This window comes from Micromys minutus, assembly GCF_963924665.1.
Source record: "Micromys minutus genome assembly, chromosome: 17".
NCBI classification, from domain to species: Eukaryota; Metazoa; Chordata; class Mammalia; order Rodentia; family Muridae; genus Micromys; species Micromys minutus.
Genome location: NC_137952.1, coordinates 35,600,415 through 35,618,331, shown reverse-complemented (window position 1 = coordinate 35,618,331; position 17,917 = coordinate 35,600,415). Strand labels below are relative to the sequence as shown.

The following is a 17,917-nucleotide window of genomic DNA, read 5'->3' as shown; positions in this document are numbered from 1 at the left end:
ACCAGTCAGAGTGAAGTTAGAGCTGATGAGAGGAGGGCACTCACCCCAGTGAAGAGCATAAACCCTTCCTGCCCATCTACTTTCTACCCTGCTCATCTGATCAGCTTCTAAGCTTCTAGGATTAAGAAAGATAAATCTGTGTTTAAACGATGTAAGGGCCATGACAGTCGTCCTGATGAGCAGACACTTGTGGATACCACTTCCAAGGGCATCATCAGTGGCACTTTCACTATCGGCCATTTTAGGAAGCACTCTGTTGGGCTCTTCCTTTACCAAGAATGAAAAAAGCAGCTTATTCCATCTAACAAAAGCTCAGATTGGACTTTTTCATACACTTTCATCTTAAAAAACAAAGAAAAAAGAAAAGACAAAGTATGATAGTATTCCACAGCAACAAAAAGGGTGACTGAGTTAATGTGGCTCTTACCCCAACGACTCTCATGACACCTTCGATGGCTGCAAAGATCAAGTAAAGCAGCCCCAGTCCAATCACCCGGTGCATCACTGTTCCTAACCGAGGCCTAGAGTAAGCAAGAAGGGGAGGCGGGGGAGAGAGCATTCGTTAAGTAGAGAATGTCTGAATGCAGAATCTGAGGTGTCAATACACAGAAGGCACTCCTAGTCACGTGGCAGTCTCTTCCACAGGACATAATCACAGGCCCAGGAATACCCAGTCTGCACTCTAGGACTTGAAACCGTACAGGTGCCAGTGTGAGACTGGCCACAAAGGTGCCAGAGGATTTGAAGTTCAAGCAATAGGATGAACATAATCATGTACTACTTCTTAGTAAGGAGAACGGGCTGGTGAACCTAGGAAGAGATCTGCCATCTTCTAGGGGCTGACAGAGGTTATAACTTCTATTAACTCCAAACCACACAAAGCACTATCTTAGTGGAGCCCTTTGATCTGTGACTGAACCCAGAGCAGGGGTGTGAGATGAGGTTTTTATGCAGGAAGGCAGGTACAAGAGAAAATGAGGCCTATCATTGAACGAGAAGGAAGGATGGGTGGGAACAAAGTTTTAGAAAGAGAGGGAGGAGCCAGAGCAAGGGAAAAAACTGGAAAAACATGGAGGCAGATGTGGATATTTCTCTCTGTGCGCCTCTGTCTAATAGATACAGGTTGTTATGAATATTTTATAAGGGATGGGTATGCACAGGATGATTGGTGCTGTCTAGATGGACAAATTATATCACATCAATTCGACCAGAGTCTATTGTGTGGTGTTTTTCTTCATGTGGCAACTTAGTTGAGTTCAAGAGAAGGTGCAGTGGTGGAACACACCAAGCCCACCACAGAACTGGGATGCATGGGCCTGGTATGGTAACAACCTGCCAAGGGAACTGTGAGTGGGTACAGTGTGGCATGGTGCCATGTTAGAATGGCTCACAAACTGCCTGGGTCAGAGAGTACTCGAGGGCCAGCGTGGAGCCGCTGAGATAAAATGTTAGTTCCACATGGCCCCAGAACTAGCGTGGGAACAACCACCCGTCAGAGAGAGCCGGGGACAGGAGGGGCACAAGAACCAATCACAGCCTTTTTTAATATTTACCATAACACAGAGGTGATAACATAATTCAGTTTTTATTCTTGAAACTTAAAAGATAAATATTTTTGAGTCTTATAAACAAGTAGGGAAAAATGTATTTTCTTTTACATTAAGAATCTGAATATAGATGGGCCCTACAAATCAGAATTGATTGCATATACATTTTAAAATACTTTCAAAATCCACTTTTCAGAGCAATTACAAGGAAAAAAATTGCTTTGAAAAATCTATCTAAGGGACTGGAGAGATGGCTCAGTGGTTAAGAGCACTGATTGTTCTTCCAGAGGTCTTGAGTTCAATTCCCAGCAACCATCTGGTGGCTCATAACCATCTGTAATAAAATCTGATGCCCTCTTCTGGAAGAAAACATATCTAAGACAGTCAGGTTAAAATAAAACCTAAAGTAAGGAGCTAAGTGTTAGGTGTGGAAAAGGGGATCAGGGTGTTGGCCCCTTCAGGTTAGTGGAAAAAAAACCTTTATAGTTAGTAATAACCCAACACATTTAGGGAAAAGAGCACTCTTGTTACCTTGGGAATGCTATATGTAACAGAACCCTCCAGGAAACCTAAGCTGCTGAGAAGCTCAGATCCTGCCTACCTTCCTGCCTTAAGAACGGAAAGAACTAGCCAGAGCAAACTGACTAAAGGTCTCCTACTAGAAAGCCAATAATCACAAGCTGGCTCTCAGCACCATCCAAAGGTAAGCAACGTAGCTAATTCCTGCGTAGCCTTGTTTGTATGCACCTGCCATTCAATTAGAAGTGAAGTTGAACAAAAAATTTTACAAAAGTGACCAGAACTCCAGGATACATATGAGTTAAATTAGCCAATGATATGTGAGAAACTGGAGCTTAAATGGAAAGAAACCTTTTAGTCTTTATGGGGGTGAGAATCCTCCTTACACCACAGGGGTGGCAGTTATGAGAGTTAAGGAAGATCTGTAATTCAAAGCCATAGCTTGGTCTCCATGTTTGCATCTGGGCTTAGATGGCAGTTTCCATAGTCTCTACTGCCCTTGTGAATGAAACACCAGACACTGTAAAGTCAGCTGGCTCCCAGAGTCAACCCAATTCCATCATTCATTTTAGCTTCACTACTGTCTCCCCTTCATGAAGAGCCTGACATCTGTGCTCTCCTCTCAAACACAATGCAAATCAGCAAAAAGGCATAAGGAATGCAGATCCTTGAAGCCACACTCTTAGTACCATTCTTCTACCTCTGCTTTTACATAGACACTTCAGAGCTCCTAAATTTCTCCTAGTATTTTTATATTAGCTAACATCAATGTTGCTTCTCCAGTGATCCTATGTTAATTTGAAAATATTCTTAGACATGCACTTAAAACACCTGCTGTACTGGCTGGTTTTGTGTCAACTTGACACAAGCTGGAGTTATCACAGAGAAAGGAGCCTCAGTTGAGGAACTGCCTCCATGAGATCCAGCTGTAAGGCAATTTCTCAACTCGTGATCAAGGGGGGAGGGCCCAGCCCATTGTGGGTGGTGCTATCCCTGGGCTGGTAGACCTGGGTTCTATAAGAAAGCAGGCTGAGCAAGCCAGGGGAAGCAAGCCAGTAAGTAACATCCCTCCATGGCCTCTGCATCAGCTCCTGCTTCCTGACCTGCTTGAGTTCCAGTCCTGACTTCCTTTGGTGATGAACAGTGATATGAAAGTATAAGCTGAATAAACCCTTTCCTCCCCAACTTCCTTCTTGATCATGATGTTTGTGCAGGAATAGACACCCTGACTAAGACACCTGCCAAACATTTGGACTACTGTGCAAAGAGGTCAGCTGAAGTTACTGTCCTTCTTCTCACCTCTCCAAAGCTGCCTGTGCCTTGCCGCAGTGTTATGGTTAGTCTCAGGTGGGAGGACTACTCTGGAAGTGCATGACCCCTCCTGATTCCCTGGGTAGGTCAACTGTACCTGTACTAGTGAATCCTGCAGATGGGAATGACCCAGATGGTAACTACCTTCACCTACCAGAGATCACTCATGGGTATGTATTCCCGTGGGCTACAGCCCTCCCAAGCACTGATCAACACTAGGCACACTCCCCCACTCCCAGACTGCATTACAGACAGTAACAGTGCTGCCACCTGGATGACTGACAGCACTGACCCCTGCTATTGCCATCATTATTACAAGTGGAACCCCTGAAAGTTGGGCCCTCCCACTTTCCTTGCATACCTAGGTATCCCTTACTCAATGTGTGGGTCTATCAGCCCATAGCCTCTTCTGCAAGCTTGTTGAAACAGAAATCAAGATAGAGGTAAATGGGGTCCTAAGAAAGGAAGATTCAATATGGTGTGATCAATCCTCCTGCCTTCACTCTTTCAGTTTCTGGACCTTTTATGGAACCCTCAGTGGTTCTAATGTTAGAACAGAGTGTCCAGAACTTCATGACCTTGTGGTCTGTAGGACAAAGGAGGATGGTATGTCCATTGGAAAATAATTGGTTGTCTCCAGTTACTATGATTTGCTGCACCTTTATAATAAGACACAGACACTCAAGAGTTAAAGTGCACATGCCTATCTCAGCTCTTCGGATGCTCAGGCCACCGACAGAGATTCAGTCAGGAGCGTCATTGGAGGTAAGATAAACTGGCTAGTCCACGCAAGTTTTTTAAACCATTGTTTCTGCAGTTTTCCCTTGGGGCTTCAGGTTGCAACTGACAAGTCCCCGGTTCTACGGTGTATATGAGCTGAAGCACTAGAGAGTCAAGAGCTGTCCATCACAGCAATACTTACTTCACAATTCCATAACCCAAGCTCACAATGATCACAAGCAGGCGAGCCAATGTCCTCTTAACTGCAGATATCAACTCCGCAAATATCAGTAAACCTTGGGCTGAGGAGCAAGAAAAGAAAATTGATTATGTGAATTTTCAAAGGCCTTCTAAGACTATAAAAAATTACTGTGCAATGATACTGACATTAGTGATACTTCGGGTCTCAGTGGAAGGCACTAGCTCCTGAAGACTCACCCCAGGTCTGATCAGCTAACTCTATTGGGCCGTTTTCTTATGTCAACCTGAAACCTACCAAAGCTCCCCTCCAGCTACATCCCTCTTCATGTCCAGCAAATATCTAAAAGCCACCATGCTCTCTGGAGTTCTCTTTTTTCTAGTGCCTTCATCATTTATTCATTTAAGAACACTTACATTAGTAAAGTACTGGCCTAGAAATGTGACAGGTCCTGGGTTCAAACCCTAACCCACAATAAGAAGTGGAAGTATTCACTGTGCTCCTACTAAGGACTGTGAGAGTAAAAGAGGTACCTTGATCTGTGTCTGCACAGACTTTGAACTCTGGCCAGGGCATGTAAGCAGAAACAACTCAGCACCAAGAGGGCTGCATGTGACACAGTAACCTGGGACTAGGAGAAAGAACAACCTAATACACATCTGGGGGATATGTAATTGGTCTGGAAATGAGGATTTAAAGACTAAGTGGACACGTGGGGGAAGAAAAGGGCAAATACAACAGCCCTTGGGAAGCACAAAGGAGGAAAAAGCACAGCATATATACAGTAGAGTGCAATGTCAGATGCCAAGACAAGAGTTAGGACAGAGACCAGGAGCACTCATGGCTCTGGGGACTCTGCTATGGAGTCTAGACTTGACACTGTAGGCAGTGGGAAGTCAGTAGCAGTAAACAGAGGAAAGGAAGTGGTAAACTACAGCCAAGGGCCCAAATCTGTCCGTGCATCTCTCTGTAAGTCAAGTTTTACCATAACACAGACATGCTTTTTTGTCTATTGTGGTCTGTGGCTGCTCTTCACTCAGGGATCATGTGCAAAGTCAACACTGTTCAGAACATAGCCTTTGCAGGACTCTCCAAGCACACTGACAGTGGCCCAGAGGTCCTTTGCTAACCTGTGTGGTGACACCTCAGATGAAGGACTCGGATTCCCTTCATTTCTTCACAGATCTCTGGTTTTTGCTGTGCTTCAGTCCATACCACCCTTTCTCTCTCTAGGTAAGAGACCCTTTCCACAACAGGAAGGCGACAAGCTACGTTCTGTTTAACCCTAGCTATGTAAGCTAGGCAAGTCAACCACCACTGGGATCCAGCCCTGAACTTCACTGACTCAGAGCACATATGCAAACTTCTCTGCATGTACACACAAGCCCATATATAGCAGGAACAGCTCTACTATGCAGTTCTTCCTGTTGGCCCTTTGTTTAGTCTTCTGTAGATATGATTTTAGCCTTTCTATTTTCAGAAATTTCAAACATTCTCCAACAGAGAGAAATTAGTGTGAAAGTTTCTGAGTCCATCAACCAGCCTCAATAAATAGCAGCTTGGGTCCAAAGTGGTTTCATGTATATTTCAATTCAGTTTTTTTCCCCTAGAGTTGGCTAGTATTACTGTCTGTTAATAATCGATGCCAAGATCATTTGTAACTGCACTCAAAGGGACATTTTTACCCCTTTGAAATCTTCCAGAGTATGTGGTTAAGACCAAACCTCTAGCCTGTTTGACTCTATCTTCTACAAGCCTGGGGCACATATCTGAAACATGTAACAGCAGCCTAAGCAGCTTCAAGGAAGCCCTTTGCAAACCATGGTAGAGCCTCCTTTGGTCATGAAGCTTCTGCAGAGTGAAGAGGAGAGGAGAGGAGAGACTACAGATACCACAGACTCCGGTGCTTCTCATCTTACTCTCTGGGGCCCATGAGCCTTTCTTTTCTTTTGTCAAAGAAGAAAAAAAAAAGAAGCGAACACATGTACTAGCTCAGATGAAAAACGTCTGTGTATGGGTGGAGAGTGCACATGCTTACACACCAGAAGACATCCTCATTTCACTTTATTCCCGAGACAGTCTCTCACTGAACTGCAGCTAGGCTGCTAGCAAGCAAGCTCCACGGGTCCCCACAGTGCTGGGGTTATAAGTGTTTGTGCAGCCAGCCACACCTGGCTCTAAAGTGGGTATTGTAGCTCTGCCTCAGGTCCTCATGCTTCCTTAGTAAGTGCTTTCAGTACTGAGCTATCTTCCAAGCTCCTGACATTCTCTTGTTGGCTTCCATCCTCTTAACTTGCAAACCTATGTATGAAAGGGGTCTTCCTCCAGCTACGCTCACACTAGCTGGAATAGACGACACACAACTCATGGAAACAGTCAAAACTTACTTGACAGTCCTGTGCTGTTGATGTTTTGGTATTCACTATAAAAAACTGCCTTTTCAAGCATTCCTAGGAAAATCACAGCTGCAATCCAGAACTGGATTCTTAGTATATCTTTCCAGTAACAGGCAGACCACAACAGCCAGAGGACACCATATAATATGTAAACAATACACATCACCATGTAAAACTGCAGGAAGAGAAAAAGCATTAGCCTCTGACCCTTTTAACTCTAGAAAGTAGACATCTCTTGATTCTCCCACCCTTCATTTTTTAGTCTCCCTGGAAGCAGAAATAGAGGGCATGTCAAAGCATTACCTACAAAGCAATTATCACTACTGAACTCTTAAAATTCTTAAAAATTCATTTGGAAACAAGGAGAAATACTCACAATCATGAGAGGCCAGTCTGATGCAGAGATGTACCCATGAGGCCCCACCATAGAAAGAGAAACTAGTGACAGCAGCAATAGAGAAAGAGAGGCAAAAATACAGGAGTTGATTAATAATCATGTTTTTAAAAACATTTTAAACATAAGCTCATCTCTCCCTGTCTATTAAAAAAGTGTATCAGTATTAAGATAAGCATTAGTTTTAGGTCTTCAAAATAGATGTATGACTAACAAATCTATCCTTGAAAGTTATGCTTTAAACAGAAATTCACATTAATGACAAAAACCAGAATACAGATAATGTATGAATAGAGGTTAACTATACCATTTAAATCCCAGACTGCATCTGTTTTCTCTGTTTTAATAGAAACAATGAAGATATGGAAGCCATCTTTCTGGGTCCTGGCTACAACATCCTGCAATAGGAGAGAGTAAATCTTTGTTCTTTGAGACAGATTAGTATATGAGATAGTTATATAATTCACACTTAAACAGTTTTAGTAACTGAACAGATAAGACAAAGGGAAGGAATGGCAGGCAATGGAAAGAAGACACTGCTGCCATTTTCTTTTTTACCTACTCCCCCATGCCCAAGAGAGGGGAACAAAGGTTCTCATCCTCTGTGTCATCTACCACTTACACTGCACAGGACCCTATGCATTCTCACTCTATGCTGCCTTTAATATTATCATTCAATTTTTTTTTCCTGAGTTGGTCTTGGTGACACACATCTTTAATCCTAACACACAGGAGGCAGAGGCAAGTGAACCTCTGTGGGTTCAAAGCCAGCCTGGTCTATACAAAGTTCCAGGCTATACAGGACCACAGAGTGAAATCCTATCTTGGTGGCAGTGGCTCATGTCTTTAATTCCAGCACTTGGGAAGCAGAGGCAGACTATGAGGCCTCTGTAAGGCCAGCCTGGTCTACTCTACAGAAAGAGTTCCAGGACAGCCAGGGCTACACAGAGGCACCTATCTCGGGGAAGAAAAAAAAAATGGAATTCCCATATTCCATTCTAATACCAAACATTTAATTTTAACGAAATAGTGTTTTTTAAAAGTTGAGTTGTTAGACAAGGGATATAATGTCAAAAATAAGTCAGACTAGCCAGAAGCTTTGAGTCTGAGCCAGTGTGAGCAGCAGTAATATGGTGTCACAAAACAAAATATAATTACAAAAGTGTTCCTCAGTCTCTACAGGATGAGTACCTGCACCATCCCCAAAAGGTACCAAAATCCTTGAATGCTCAAGTCCTTCATATAAAATGCCAAGGCATTTGCACAGTCTGCACATCGTCACTAGATCACTTCTAATGCTAACAGAATGCAAATGCTAGGCAAACAGTTGTTATATCATGTTGTTTAGGGAATGACATGGAAAATGTCTGTAAGTGCTCAATACAGAATTAACTTTTGATTGTTTTTGATCTGTTTTATCTATGGATGTGGTGTTCAGGGATATTCAACCTGCAGGTGCTGAGGGCCAACTCACACAGACTAAGTGATTCAGCTGTCCTAGGTCACTCTGCTACCAGCTGTTCCACTAACAAATAAAGCTGTCTGGTGGGTGCTGGAGATGGCTCAGAAGACCTGAGTTTAGTTCCCAGAGCAGACATCAGGTGGCTCACAACAACGTATAACTACCACTCCAAGGGATTTGTATGCAATACCCTTGTAGCATACACACAAATTAAAACAAAAAAAAAAAAAAAAAAACAAACAAACAAACAAAAGAAAAAAAAAACCCACTAAAAACTGCCTACAATGATGCTACTGACTCTTCCAACGGTCCTGCAGTCAGCATGGCCAGCCCACACCTGTGAGCACTCTCTCCTCTCATTCTCTACTCCTCTACAAAGAGAGGTTCTGTCCCCGCCTCTGCAGTGAATGTCTTCCTATTAGATTTCTATTCGGAATGAATGAGGAAGAATGTAAAGCCACTCTATAAAAGCTAAATTTAGGCTCTCCCATGCCCAATTCAGTCCTGCACATAGCTCCTCCTAACCTTCTGTACCACCTACTCAGTCTTTGCCTCTTACTAATTCCCCCAAATGCTACACCATTTCTCACTGTGCAGCTTTGATGATGGAAGGAGCCCACTGCTGTGCTGTCTTGTGCACTGAGAAATGGCTGACATTTCAAAACAAAACAGAACAACAACACAAAACAACTGCAGAGCTAGTCTTCAGAAATATTTTTAAACAAAAGCAGAAATAATGCCTACAATACATAGAAACAAAAGAAAATATACTGTTTAAATAGTTCCTTTTTCCCCCAATTTTAGTTACTATTATTCCCTTAGTAGTCATCAGATCGATTTTCCAAATCTTACTATAATTCGTGCTTACTGGATTTAAAGACAAAAGGGCTTACCATTGGTCCTTCCTGGCTTGAAATGTTTCTGATATTTGTTAGTTCTTTATTCTGGAAAAGAGTAAAACAATCACCATTCTATATTACCATATTTCCATAGAGAAAAGTAGCTTTTAATAATTAAGATAAAGGGCTGGAGAGATGGCTCAGTGGTTAAGAGCACTGACTGCCCTTCCAGAGGTCCTGAGTTCAATTCCCAGCAACCACAGATGGCTCAGTGATTAAAAGCACAGACTGCTCTTCCAGAGGTCCTGAGTTCAATTCCCAGCAACCACATGGTGGCTCACAACCATCTGTAATGAGATCTGATGCCCTCTTCTGGTGTGTCTGAAGATAGCTACAGTGTACTTAAATATAATAAGTAAATCTTTTTAAAAACTGTTTAGAAAAATTTTCAATATTTTACTAAAGATATTTTCATTTTAGAATTTTCAGGAAAAAGAAAACTACAATAATTCATAATACAATTCATGATCCAATGTGACTTTGTTAGGACTTCTAATTGCTGTGATAAACACCATGACCAGAAGCAGCCTGGGAAGTAAAATTAATTTTTATAACTCTCAGGTCATACCCTATCACTAAGGGAAATCAGGGCAGGAATCCAGAGGCAGGACTGAAGCTGAAGTTATGAAGGGAAAACTGCTTACTGGCTTCTTCTCATGGCTTGCTCTGCCTGTTTCTTACACAAACCACAACCACCTGCCCAGTGGTCCTATGCCACTGTTCCCATGGAGAACATGGCCCTCCCATATTAATTATTATCAAGAAAATACCACACAGACTTGTCCACAGGCAATAAGATGGAGGCATTTTCTCAGCTGTAGTTCCTCTTCCTAGATAATTCTAGCCTGGGTCAGGTCGACTCCTCACCCAACCAAAACACCAGGATACCAGATATGACTATTAACATTTATAACACCACTTTCTGGGAGAGAGAACACGTAAACAGGAAGGCGTGTTTAGGTTGTAAAATGCCAGCGAAAAGGCAAGACCTTTGGTAAGGGTAATAGATCACTGGCCTTAACAACACAGAGGTTATGGTAACCTTGATTACAGCTCATCTGACAGAACGCTAGGAGCAGAAACCTGAGGATGTCAGAAAGAATGAGGGATAAAGTAGGAAAGGGCAGACCATAAAAACCTCTTGTAAGGCTGAAAAGGGAAAAAGACAGAGGCATGATGGTGCACACCTTTAACCACAGCCTCTGGAGGCAGGAGGTGTATCTCTGAGTTCAAGGACAACCTTTCTACATAGAATTCTAGGTCAGTCAGGACAAGAGACTGTCTCCAGAAAGGAAAAACAAAAAAAAAAAAAAAAAAAAAAAAAAAAAAGAAAGAAAGAAAAGAAAAAAAAAAAGCATCAGGATACCAATTTATTTCTTATATCCTAATGCACATATGCAAAAACCAAGACAAGCATTTTCCTTTCTGAAAATACTGACAAACCATTATTCAAGTTTGGTGTTTATTATATTCACTACAAATAAACTGATTTTAACACAACTGATTTTTAACCAGGCAGATACTCACATTTAATGAAGGAAATGCCTGTGACTCACTGCTGCAGTCTAAGTTTTCACTTTTTGTTGTCCAACAGTCAATGTTTTTGAAGTAAGCACAGACGTCTGCATCAGCATGAAGTTCATGTTTTTGGGACAGCTCCTATCCAAGGTAAGATTCAAGTTATAATTTACTTCTACACCTTTTTTCCTAGGTGATGAAAAAAACCAACTTCATATCTAAAGACTTGTTTTCACTTACCTCCTCCAGCTCAGGGTATTCATTGTGACAGGTATGATACTTCAAATGCCACTCTATGGTAAACTTCACAGGTCCAGAACAACTGAATGACTTCACTGGCCAGACAAAGAGTTTCATTGTACATTAATTATAGTCTAGTATAAACTTGAGCCTTCAAGAATGCTGTCTGAAATTGGCTGTTTTAACAGTAACATAAGTAAAACATTACCTACTTTCTCTAAATCGCTGCAGAATGAGATAGGTAAATTCATTAAATATTAACAGCTACACTAATATACTATTCAAATATAAGTCCAGTGTTGGAATTAACTAAGTATCCTGGTTTGTTAAACTGTGGCTTCTTTTATTCACTTACTCATCCAAAACACGCTTAATGAATCCTCTGCTGTGTGCCATGAAAGGACACAGTAGTTAACAAGAACAATTCCTCTTTATGAACTATATTGTTGGGGGGAGTTAACAACTGGGCGCTTTTAGAAGCCTGAGAGAACGGGGTGTCAAGGGGCACTGGACACCTGACATGATGTAGGGCTAAGGCATGTTACCTGGAAAAAAGCAGTAGCTAGTCAAGTGAAGAGGGGCTGGGGAGAGATTCAAAGTCTAGTCTAAGTGTGAGCCCAGACCAAGGATGATTGCCTAGATACAGTTAAAACAGACCAAGCAGTCTGACCTTTAGTTTGAATACCATAAAGTACCACCAAGTGCTTAATGTTCTACGTGGTGTGATTAAGACTGAAAAGGGTTAGGTCTACAGTCAGAGAAAGCTCTTATTGGACTGTCTTATGCAACTACAGCTGGTTTCCCCAGAGCAAGAGATCAGAGAAGGGGCAGAGAAGCCAGAGCATCTTTTTATAACATAGCCTCAAATATTTAAGAGCAACTCTGTAGAACGTGGTGGATGATGAGTACCAGAGGCAAGGATCATTGAGTATCATCTTAAAGGATGGTAATCCAAACCAAGCCCACAGATAAGGCTGACAAAATTTTAGTAAAAAAAAAATGTTTTTTTTGCAAACTAAGTCTTAAGTGACATAAAATTCTAAAATGTTAGAACCAGTTTAAAAGAAAAACATTCATCTTAATGTATCTGACATTTGTTTAAATTAATATATTCATTTATAATATGTCTAAACTGAATATTAATATACTTACCAGAAAACTTGATTTCAGTAGAGTTAAACATAGTTTTCCTGAATATCAAAGGTCCTGATTTCTAAGGTGAAAACAAATATAGAAAAATCTTAGTTAAAACTTTCTCTACTTTTTAAACACAGTTTTATCTTCTAAATACAGCACTCTAGTCCTTATGATTCTATCAGAGCAGATGATTTTATTTTAAAGCCCCATATTTAGTCTTTGAGACAGGACATTTTAAAACATAAAACTGGGGCTAGAGAGATGGCTGGGTGGTTAAGAATGCCTACTGCTCTTGTGGAGAGCCTGAGTTCCCAGTACCCATAGTACAACTCCAGCTCCTGGAAAGATGATGCCCACTTCTGATTTCTACAAGTACCTGCATTCATGTACACATTCTTCCCTACCCCTATACAAAAAATTTTAAAAAATCTTTAAAATATAAAATTGATCACATCTATGGCTTAAAATCTTACTGATGTGTCTATTCCCAAGTTGATGTAAAGATCAAAGTAATAGCCCTGGAGAGATGGCTCAACAGTTAAGAGCACTGACTGCTTTTCCAGAGGTCCTGAGTTCAAAGCCCAGCACCCACTTGGTGGCTCACAACCATTAGTAATGGGATCTAGTGCCCTCTTCTGGTGTGTCAGAAGACAGCGACAGTATACTTAAATACAATACATATTAATTAAATACAATTAATATACAATAAATAAATAAACCTTAAAAAAAAGTAATAGCCCTTCTTTTAAGGATCATGAATTCAAGGCCAGCCTGGGTCACACAGTGAGCTTTGTCTGGAATAAAAAGACTTCAAAAAGTCTCAGTTGGGGCATGGTGATACACGAGACAGAAAGGGTTTAGCCACTATGGTCAGTGCTGCTTGAAGTACTTTCAACAAGTAACATCTCTCTCCAAAATGTTTTTGTTTACCACTCACTGTACTTACAGCAGTCCAAAATCCTAGAGACCCCACACAGTCAAAGCCTGCTCACCTCTCCAGCAATGTTTCACCTTAGCAGTCAATCTAAAAGCTGTAAACACCTGTCTTGTTTTTCCTTCACTTACTTAGCTCCTCCTTACCTCAAGAACCAGCTCAAAATCTCCTTCCTGGATGGGAGTCTGTAACTCACATAATCTGCTTAATATACTACTGGCCTTGGGTGTGCTCCCCAGTGTCCCCAAACCTCCTTTATGTCGTCTCTAGCAGCCACTGGGCTTCACAACATTAATCATAATTAAAGCCAAACAGTTCTTCCCGTGAATAAAAATCCTGCAGGCAGGAACCATGCTAAATGAAAGAGTGGTTAGGAATTACAGAGCTCCAACAGGACAGGCCACTCTTTCCCCCTCCCAGTTTCCGGAATATAAAACTCAGCAGCTCAGATCCCTCCTCTGACCTCCACACCCATACACCTGTGGATATGTTCAACTTGCACGCTACAGTAGCAGCAATAGCAGGCGCATTCCTCTGTTCCCACCAAGTCTTTACTATCTGCTGTGAAGATGAAGCCCTCCGGTCAGCCAAGCTTCACTTCCATCCCAACCCCCATCACACACTTAGTTATTGCACATGCTTCCCACATGTAGTTCTCTCCACACCTACCGACGTGGCTGGGATGCAGCCCCTCAACATGGCTGCTTTGACCTCAGCTGTTCTTCTGCCTCCAGACCTGAGCCTTCAATCTATCCTTAAATGGCAGCCAGAATAATTAGCAGTTCTGCCAAAACCCCTGTAATGGCCTCTCTAACTGTCTGCACCTAAAACTAACTACTGATGATCTCAGAGTCTACTCAACCCCAAAACCCATGATGAGCATTATAAATATATATATATATATATATATATATATATATATATATATATATATATATATAAATAAACAAAAGAGTCTGAGTTAGGTGACATAATAAACATTTGCTTCCAGCTTCTCTTAAAAGGAGACTTGGCAATTCTGTGCCTAGGAACCACAGTGTTTCCATACCTGAAGCCAAATAGCAGTTGCTTTAAAATAGCTGGCTTTAACTTTTCCTTCCTGAGGGAAGAGGGACACCTAAAGCTCAAAAAGCTTACAAGGCTGACAAGGGTCCTCCCAGAAGTTAAAAAAACAGACAACTGCTGGAGTGGAGTAGCTGCCTACAAGTTGTTGGTAAAACGTCAGAGACATAGCTTTTGGTTTTTACCCATGCCAGGGACACGCTTGTTCTTAAAAGTAACCTCAGTGTACTCACTGGCACTAAGGTGGACTTCCATGGAGTTAGTACTTTCATCTGTCACTGTGATATTAGAAATGGTCTCAGAGGGAAAGTCACACCAATTTCAAGAGAGACATGCTGTCTGAGCTCAGCTCATTTCTGAATGATCTCTCTCAGCCCTATAAGTCCTGGGGTTTAAGGCTGAAGTCTAGTGAGGAAGACCTATGGTGACCTTAGTCCGCCACCTTTCAGAACTTCATTCAACAAACACCAAGATCTTCCCACGCTGCTACTGTTCCACTCCTTAGGGAAAAAAAAACACGTATTCATCTTTCAGACTAACTACACATCTCCACAAATTAGTTAGACTGGCTCCATGGCGCTTGAATAATATCCCAAGCATGCTATATGCTATACATAAATATCTACTCATAAATGTATTGTCCCCGATATTGTGCGAGCTCCTTGAGAGAAAGGACTGTATCTCAAATTGCAAGAGGAATGACCAATCTAGTAAATAGCATATGGTGATGCTCAAACTATTTGCTAATTTTTATAGCTAAAAGAACCTTTTATTCTTTTGATGATTTTCATAACATAAATGAAAGTCTTATTTCCCTGTTCTAAGAGACAAATTCTGACAACTTATTCTAAGGAAAAAATAAATAATCATCTGGTTTTTGCAAAGAGGGGGATCACTGACACTACCAGCCTGAGCTACACAGGAAATAAACTCAGCCTGACCAAAGCATATATGACAGTCAAAAACTACAGAGCCCCTACTCAGAAGAATCTTAAAAAGATGGATACACTGAGCCAGGAAACAGAAAGCAGCCTGCATTTGGTCCTCTGTAGTTTTGGTTGAAGAAATATAAATATGCCATCTTTAGAACTTGGACGTTCTTTCAACTCACCCCAAGCAGATCTGGGTGAGTCATCTGACTCTAGAGATACTCAAGACCATGCCGCCTCCCAATATCCTGTCTCTTTTGCAAGACTTTCCAGAATTTGGTCTCTTCATTCTTCCCACAGCATCTCTTAACCATACAGGTCGTCAAGTTCTCTAATAGCCTGCCCAGTTAAGGAAGTTTTCATCCACTCATGCCTCCAGAGTCGCCCTTTAAACACTCCTAAACCAACACCCCGCCCCACAGACACACGCATAAGTCCTGAACTATAATAAGAGCGCTAAGGAATATACAGAAACCCAAGAAAAGAGAGAGGAGAGATGACTATATGCATGACTGTACTGCACAGTCAATGTATGCTCTCACAGAAAGGCTAGACAAACCTTGTGGCCTTGATGTGGCCCCCTTAGCAGTAACCTAGCCAAAGTGTTCAGTCCCAACAACGCCGCTGGGAATGCAGAGATTGGGGCTCTGAACTGAATAAATAAAGATCTAGACACACCATGTCAGGCCACAGTGGGAGGTAGGTGAATAACCTCATGAACAGCAAGAACGTTTGGAAAGGGAAGCCGTCCTAAGCACACACTGGTACCGCTCTTCCCTGAAGCCTACGTCAGGCAGAGGAGGGGACGCTCTTTCCCAGAGTCCAATCTAGACAAAAGGCTCCAGAGGCGTGTCAGAGGACCCTCTGCGGGTCCCACAGAGCCACAGTGAATATGCCCAAGGCCAGACTGGTCCGCGGGCGGAGCTATACTGCCAGGGCCCTGAGAAGCGCTACAAAGCACTTACGTAATTGACCGTCCTCGTCCAAAGCCCGAGCTCAGGGACTGCGTCCACAGCGGCCGGGACCCAGCACAGGAGACACAGGGCAACGCGCAGCAGCTGGGCCCCGGCGGGTAGGCGACAGAGGAGGCCGGGAAGCAGGCAAGCTGCAGACCGACAGGCGGCAGCCATCTTGACACGGAAGCCGCACCTGCGCTCCCGGAACCCGGACACGCCCCGGGGCCGCACCTGGCGCAGCTCCGCCCCTAAAGGGGGCGGGACCACGAGAGGAATAGAGCTCGGGCGGAGTGCGGAGGGTGAGACTCTTGGGCTGAAGCGGGTAGGCGCTGTTAGAGGGAGTGGACTCGAACCTGGATGTGGGTATCAGGGCCAGGCCTGAAAGGAACGGAGGAAGTGTGGAGGGGAGGGATGAAAGTCCGGAGAAAAACCCCCGCCGGCCCAAGGAGGGGGCGGAGCTGGAGGAGATGAGGACGCGCGGTGGGGGCGGGGCCTGGATTTTAATTAGGGAGGGGCTATGGATGCGGGGCGGGGGTAGGGGCGGGGCCTTCCCGGGAGGAGGGAAGGCGAAACCAAAGTTGGAGGCGGGACTGCAACAAGATTGAAAGGGCCGGACCTGGGCGGAGCTAGAAGCCGCTTTGAGGGGAAGGTTGAGTGTAGGAAGATGGAGGCGGGGAAAGGGACTAGGAGGGGAGAGGGAGGAAAAAGAGGCAGGGCCTTCGGGGAAACTAGAAAGTATTGCAGAGCAGGGCCCCGAGGATAATGAGGTGCTCTAATTACAACTTTGCAGAAATGAAGATCCCAGTACTTGGGAAGTAAAGGTAGGAGGATCGTGGGAATTCAAAGACAGCCTAAGCGACGTAGCAAGCGTAAGACCAGCGTGAGCTGCACAAGACTTGTCAAAAAACAAAACAAAACACTTGTCCCAACTAAACGCTCGCTTTAGCGAGGGGGAAAAATTATTTCAAGAGCAATAGTGAGGTCTCACCAGTAGGTGGCACTAGTAACTTGATGTTTTATATTAATTTGAATCTTTCCTGAAGGTCTTTTTTAGTCCCGATTAGATTACAGTTGCTAACTTCAGTAGGAGTTGCTGTTCATATCTCTAATTTACTTATTTTTAAATAATTAACTATTTTTCAAACACGTTTAAGTTCAGTAAAATCAAGAAGAATGAATCTCTGGAGAGTTCTAATAGCGCCCTGGTCACCTCAAAAACCTTCCCCAGCTAGCAACATTCCACACTTACAAGGAGTGCCTTTCTTTAACAGAGACCATGAAACCAGTAATCAGCTAGAACTATATCTAACTACTCACTAAGCATCTCACAGAGGTATAGATTTCTGAGTAATAGACTAAACAGGGATTTTACCTTATTGAAGAACAAATGATTCGAATATTGAGATGGTCCTGAGGTTAAAGGCACTTGCTGCCAAGCCTGACTATTCACATGGTCCCAGGAACAGACTCTGGAATGTTGTTCTTTAACCCCCACATACCTCCCACTCAATACATAAATAAAATGTAATTAAATTTCTTAAGAGTCATTTTTTTTTAATTAGATGTTTCTTATTCTAGGGTAATTTCATTTCCGGGGAAGATTGGTGCTCGCATCGCTTCCTTGAGTTAGCTAGGCTGTGTTTGTTGTCTTCTCCATCCACAGCACTCTGCCTGGGTAAGATCGGTGAAATTGA

At 42.8% G+C, this 17,917-nt stretch overlaps 1 protein-coding gene across 2 annotated transcripts in view; it reads right to left on the bottom strand.

The window, feature by feature from the left end:
- The window catches only part of TMEM87B (transmembrane protein 87B), a gene marked incomplete at its 5' end in the record, with an annotated part of 32,430 nt that extends 16,018 nt beyond the window's left edge, over window positions 1-16,412 (bottom strand). The window contains 10 exons of one of the 2 annotated variants that reach the window (XM_080931403.1): window positions 428-521; window positions 4,300-4,399; window positions 6,684-6,867; window positions 7,069-7,130; window positions 7,394-7,484; window positions 9,442-9,492; window positions 10,975-11,106; window positions 11,206-11,300; window positions 12,358-12,418; window positions 16,233-16,412. In XM_080931403.1, the coding sequence (XP_080787529.1) occupies window positions 428-521; window positions 4,300-4,399; window positions 6,684-6,867; window positions 7,069-7,130; window positions 7,394-7,484; window positions 9,442-9,492; window positions 10,975-11,106; window positions 11,206-11,300; window positions 12,358-12,418; window positions 16,233-16,397 (1,035 nt within the window). The remainder of the gene's footprint in view (window positions 1-427; window positions 522-4,299; window positions 4,400-6,683; window positions 6,868-7,068; window positions 7,131-7,393; window positions 7,485-9,441; window positions 9,493-10,974; window positions 11,107-11,205; window positions 11,301-12,357; window positions 12,419-16,232) is intronic. The other variant, XM_080931402.1, reaches the window with a different exon arrangement.
- Between the last annotated feature and the right edge of the window lie 1,505 nt (window positions 16,413-17,917).